The sequence below is a fragment of the Suricata suricatta genome, chromosome 1, assembly GCF_006229205.1.
Source record: "Suricata suricatta isolate VVHF042 chromosome 1, meerkat_22Aug2017_6uvM2_HiC, whole genome shotgun sequence".
Taxonomy (NCBI): domain Eukaryota; kingdom Metazoa; phylum Chordata; class Mammalia; order Carnivora; family Herpestidae; genus Suricata; species Suricata suricatta.
Window position 1 is genome coordinate 162,577,965 of NC_043700.1, and position 6,000 is coordinate 162,583,964.

The 6,000-nt window shown below is 40.6% G+C and overlaps 1 protein-coding gene across 5 annotated transcripts in view; it reads right to left on the reverse strand.

Moving 5' to 3' along the window:
- Positions 1–5,392, reverse strand: part of UBE2K (ubiquitin conjugating enzyme E2 K) — a 72,940-nt gene extending 67,548 nt beyond the window's left edge. The window contains exon 1 of one of the 5 annotated variants that reach the window (XM_029947088.1): positions 5,238–5,392. In XM_029947088.1, the coding sequence (XP_029802948.1) occupies positions 5,238–5,277 (40 nt within the window). In that variant the 5' untranslated portion in view covers positions 5,278–5,392. The other 4 variants (XM_029947098.1, XM_029947075.1, XM_029947065.1 and 1 more) reach the window with 4 other exon arrangements.
- Positions 5,393–6,000: the final 608 nt, after the last annotated feature.

Here is a 6,000-nt window from a genome sequence, read left to right on the forward strand (position 1 = left end):
TGTAACTGATACAACTGTAAAAGCAAACCACTTTTGTACTCTTATTAAAAATGTTCAAATTCTGGTTACATTCATTTTCAGCAGGGAATTTCACCTTTCTCTTTAAATCAAAAAGGAAAAAGTTTAAAAGAAAAAGATAATCATTGCGGCACCTGGGTGGCTCAGTCGGTTGAGCGTCCGGCTTCAGCACAGGTCATATCTCACGGTTCGTGGGTTCGAGCCACGCGTAGAGCTCTGTGCTGACAGCTAGCTCAGAGCCTAGAGCCTGGAGCCTGCCTCGGATTCTGTGTCTCCCTCTCTCTCTGACCCTTCCCTGCTCGTGCTCACTCACTCGCTCTCTCTCTCTCAAAAATAAATAAAAAAATTTTTAAATATTTTTAAAATAAAAAATAAAAGAAAAAGATTATCAATTAACAAAGGGAAAAACTTAACGCCTTAAAAACAAACAACGCTTAAAGCTATTAATAGCCATGTTATAAAATTTTTTGTATCTTTACTGTCCATTCATCCTTTAGATAAATTATACCACACATCTTACATAGTTTATAGTCTGAAATGTTCTTCTATAGAGTGTTTTCTATAGCAGCGGTTCTCAACATTTGGCAAAGTGTAGAGACATTTTTAGTTGATGTAACCGGCAGGGAGAGAGAAAAGGGAGGAGGGTTGGCTGTGCTATCGGCCACTGGTAATAGAAGCCAGGGATAGTGCTTAACATCCTACAACTCAAGGGAGAGCCACCCACAGCAAAGAATTCATTATCTGCCTAAAATGTCAACAGTGCCAAAAATGAGAAACTATGGTCTACAGTAATCAAGACTAACTTCTAAAGATCTGCTAACTGGTTCTATAAATAAAATATATTAAATTTAAAGTGACAATACAAAATTCATTTAAACACTTAAAAGAAAACTTACAGAATAGTTTTCATGAAACCAATGTTTAATGCCACAGATTTAAAAATTCCCTATTGGAATCCTAAAATGAGTATTAGCAAAGTACAGCTACAATATGAAAAAACTAGAGCTAATAAATAACACAAAACCAAACAACAGCATGTGCACTGACTTAAGGGCATTTTACTTCACTGAGCTTCAAATTTAAAAGAATTTTGCATGCTGAAATGCAAGTAAATCTTTAATTACAGATAACACTTATTTTAATGTTTAAACTCTTAAATTAGATCTTGTTTAAGGGGCGCCTGGGTGGTTCAGTCGGTTAAGTGTCCAACTCTGGCTCAGGTCATGATCTCGCAGTTCCTGGGTTTAAGCCTGCTTCAGATTCTCTCTCTCTCTCTCTCTCTCTCTCTCTCTCTCTCTCTCTCTCTCCCTCTGTGTGTGTGTGTGTGTGTGTGTTTGTGTCTCTGTCCCTCCCCTGCTCATGCACTGTCTCTCAAAAATGAATAAATATTTTAAAAAGTAAAAAAATAAAAATAAATCCTTTAGCCAGTATTACAAACCAGTCTCAATTATTTTTGAATAATTAAAGTATGCCTATCCTTGGAAAGTAATGACAGTGTGATACAATATAAACACAAGCAGACCTAGATCCAAACCCAAAAGCTGTAGGTTTGCAGACAAATTATTTAACTTCTTTGAATCCCAATTTCCTCACCTAAGAAATAAGAAATCTAATTCAAAGAACTGTTCTTGAAACTTAGCAATATTGCATATACAAATGGTACCGAGAGCCACTCTAAAGGGTGGCTCGTTGTTACCAGCAATAATAACTAACACAATCTGAACATTATATCCTCACAATCAACACTTCACTTACATAATTTGACTCAGAAAGTAACTATAAAATGCAATTTAATCAATTTCCCAGTCTGGCAATTTGAATTACTACTTAAACTCCACATATTTAAAACTAATATCTTAGGGGTACCCAACTTTGGCTCAGGTCATGACCTCGCAGTTCATGGGTTCAAGCCCACATCGGGCTCTGTGCTGACAACTCAGAGCCTGGAGCCTGCTTCAGATTCTGTGTTCCACCCCCCCCTTCCCCCACTTGCACTGTCTCTTTCCATCTCTCAAAAATGAATGAAAGTTAAAAATCGAGCTCTGTGATGACAGCTCAGAGCATGGAGCCTGCTTTAGATTCTGTGTCTCTGTCTCAAAAACTAAATAAAATTTAAAAAATTATTTAAAAAAAATGTAGTAGTTCCCAATTTAAAAAAAAAAATTTTTTTAACTAATATCTTACACATAAAGGATGAATTTCCTAACAGTCTCCAGGAAAAAAAGGCCTGGATGCCTTTAATTGTTTTATTTAAGTAAACAATATACTTGCATGACTCAAAATTCAAAAGGGATCCTTTGATGCCAGTTACCCCAGACACCCAAATCCTTTAAATGTAAGTAATCAATTTTACCAATTTCTCATTAGTCCTTTTACCTACAGAGACAAATACACATATTTCCCCCTTCTTCCAACATAAATGGTGGCGTCCTCCACACTATTCTGCACCTTGCTTTTCACATTTGATTTATCTTGGAGGCTATATTTTAATTAACAGACTCCAAGAATGCCTACTTAGAACTTCTTAAGGTCAGAATCAGATGTCAGATATCTTTATAAGAACTTAAAGAAAAAAAAAAAGCCCTTAAATCAGTCAGTATTCTTAGTAAATATGAGCATATGAAACAAATTTTGGCAAACTAGAGACTTACAGAGATGACATGATGAAATATTTGATTACTTGACCAAACGCTCAAAATACTACATTTACACATTTAAAAAAGGAAACATGTGGATTGTACAAGTCCTTCAAAGAGCTCAAAATAAAAAAAATCAACATAATACACTTATAGAACTGGCCCTCCAAAAATATGGATGAAATACAGTATTGGTGAAAATAAAGCTATTTATTGGCTATAATCCAAGACTAAATTATCTGACCTAAATGTTCTTTGCAACTTCTTTTCTGGAAGAAGTTTCCTTCTAAATTTATAAAGGTACCTTTCTTAAAATAATTTGTCTGTTTGCACTTCCTGTTCTCCTCTGAAAAACTATAATGCTCACTTGAAGCAAGGCTTCATCATCCCTTACACATAAAAAGCACTATTATTTTAACAATAGGCTTACTAAAGCAAGATTTTTTTAAGCTTTAACTAGAAGTACTAAAAATATCATCGTGAAATCCTCCTCATATAAAGCAAAGAGACCATATGAATTACGAAAGCAGTAACTTACCATTTTTAATAGAAAATAAAGCATTAGAAATCTTATATTAAGCTTCAGGCTTGTACAACTTTATTATAGAAGAAATGTTTTAGGCTGTTGGCAACAGTATTAGACGAATCTTTCACTAGGAACATATGTCAGCTATGCTGGGATATATTTTCTTGCAAATAAAAAATTAGAATAATTGTTTCGCTGTTTATCAGTACAGACATTTATGACCCTATTTCTGCACTGTATCACAAAAATACAAAGTCATCCTTCCATTCAGAGTTTTGGCACTTGAACAAATATGGAGGTCAGAGTTCATACACATGCTCTGTGAAACAGATTATTTATATACTACTACCTTCAATAAATTTTCTAGTATTTGTTATTTTTAAGTAATTTTAAAGAAGCATTATTCTCCACTTCTAACTGGAAAGATAATAACTAGAATCAGTGATACAAATAAAGCTCAAGTGTTATCACTTACGTCAATTACTCATAACATAGAATGCTGAATTTCACAAATCATTGAGATTATCAAAGTTCCAACATAACAGAAAAATACAAATAGCAATGATACAATCTATAATGGTATGTGACATCTTGAAAATACTATTTCAGTATTTTTCATCTCTCTGTTAAATCCAAGGAGGAAAAGCAAATTCACATTCTTGTTGATTTGAGTATGAAAAATTTGTACTGATACTTGCATAGTTTTGAGTCAAATCACCAGGATGGTGTGAATACGTTACATAAATAAATATGGCCAACACTAAAGTATTTAAATTCTGCAAGGCTCATGAGCAGCTTGAGACAAAAAAAAAATGTTTTTAATAATTTCGGGTTACATCAGGATAAACCTACTCAACAAGGAAATATAATAATGTACTAATATCTGGTGAAATCCCAAGTTTTTAAGAGGGCTGTTTTTCAAAAGTGAGAAGTTAACTATGAGAGACATCATAATGAAGTTTTACCGCACAACAGTCACAGAGGCATTGTTTTAGCAGAGACTCTGGTGTGTAACTTTGTAAACAATATTTTGAAAAGCTACTCATACTCTCCATTTTTTCCTAACTGAAAAATATTTGAATGCCTTTAATACACCAAACTTGCCTTCACCCAGTCAAAAAGATTTAGATGCCAAGAAAAGAGGCCTAGGAATGGGGGGGGGGGCGGCTTAAAAACGAGATGATCCAATTTGGAATTAATTTCCTACCTCAGGTGAAAAGTCCCTTATCCCCCATTTAAATAAAATAGTATTCCTTAGGTCGCCTCTTCTCTCCCAACACCGAAGAGTAACTCTGATTGTCCTCCTTTCATCAATACCTAAGACCTTTTACCGTTCCTTCCCGAAGGAAAGGACATTGGAGGCCGAACAGGCTATAATGTAGAAAATATCCTTAAAAGTGTGGGCCTTAGAGCAGCGCGGCTCTCCGGGTCCAGTTACCACCTTTCCCCTTCCCCCAACCCACTTCCCGGGTTTTCTCAGGCTCGGCCTGCTCCCTCCACACCCTACAGCCACATTTCCAGCTGTTGCCACAGCTTCGGGGCTCTCTCTAGAGCTCACACCCCTCCAAGAAGGTGCCCCCTTCTCCATCTGCCCCCCAAACCGTGTACCTCTCCAGACCACCCACCCGCCCGCGAGACGGTCCACCCCAGGGCCCGGGGAGGGGAAGAGAAGGCGACGGAAGCAGGGGGAGACTACTGCTTCCCCACAGACAAATGGGCGACCGCAAGGAGGGCCGCCCAAGGGTTACCAGGGATACTGGGGTCGCCACTGGAAGAACCCTCCCGCCCTGGGCTGAGGTGGGGGATGTCCGGGAGTTCATTTCTGACCTCCTCGCTCTTCAGCACCTCCTTGAACTCCCGCTTGATTCGCTGCACCGCGATGTTGGCCATGTCTCCGCCCGCAGCTGATTCGTACCCGCCTCCTCCGCCACCGCTACGACCACCGCCACCGCCGCCACCTCTTCCACCACCGCCTCCTCCCTCGGCGACTCACACCCGAGCACACGAACGCTGCCACCGCCACCCCGGCCGCCGCGCTCTCCTCAGTGTGGAATCACCTCCGCTCCCGGCCACCAAAATGGCGCCGAATCCGCGCATGCGCAAGACGCTGACCCGGCCGAGCGGCGCAGCCGCTCCCGTTGTAGCCCCATACGCCTCAAACGCGAGCCCGCGCCGCGCCGAGCGTCTCCGCCGGAGCTGCGGCCGCGTGGCTCCGCCCTGCCGGCGTCTGGGGCCAGGAGGGTGCGGCTTCCGCGCTGGCCAGCCTTGCCTGGGCCTCACGGATCCTCTCTTACGCCTCCGCCCCTCTTCAAGCCTGTGTGGTATGGTTCCAGCTTCCAGCCGTGGCCTCTGACTAAAGACTGAGCCCACCTAACGGGTTCACGCGGTCCCACTCGGCTGTGAGCGCCGTCCTGACTCAGCCAGTCCCAGAACCCACGGGTTTAATATACCTGGCTGTGGCTTAGTGTAGAAAAACACCGTTGCAGAACTCAATCAGGCCCATTTTCTGTTGGTGTAGGCCCAGAAAATCCACTGTGCTCGCTTTTGTTCTGGAGCCATTATAGTGCCAGTGTTACTACGGTCATTCTGGGTACTACAAATCACTGAATTAAGAGTGATCATTGTTGGGTCCCATCAGGTGTATTTGAAACAGGTACTCAGTGGAGATGCCTGAGGTGGATTTAGAAGTCAAATATTGATGTTTGAACTACTTAGATAATTAATACCGAGTTTTAATAGCTTCTACCCATGAGTGTACATCAGAATCCCAGACGAGCTTCTTAAAAAAAAAAATTCCTGGACCCCATCCCTAGCGTGGGA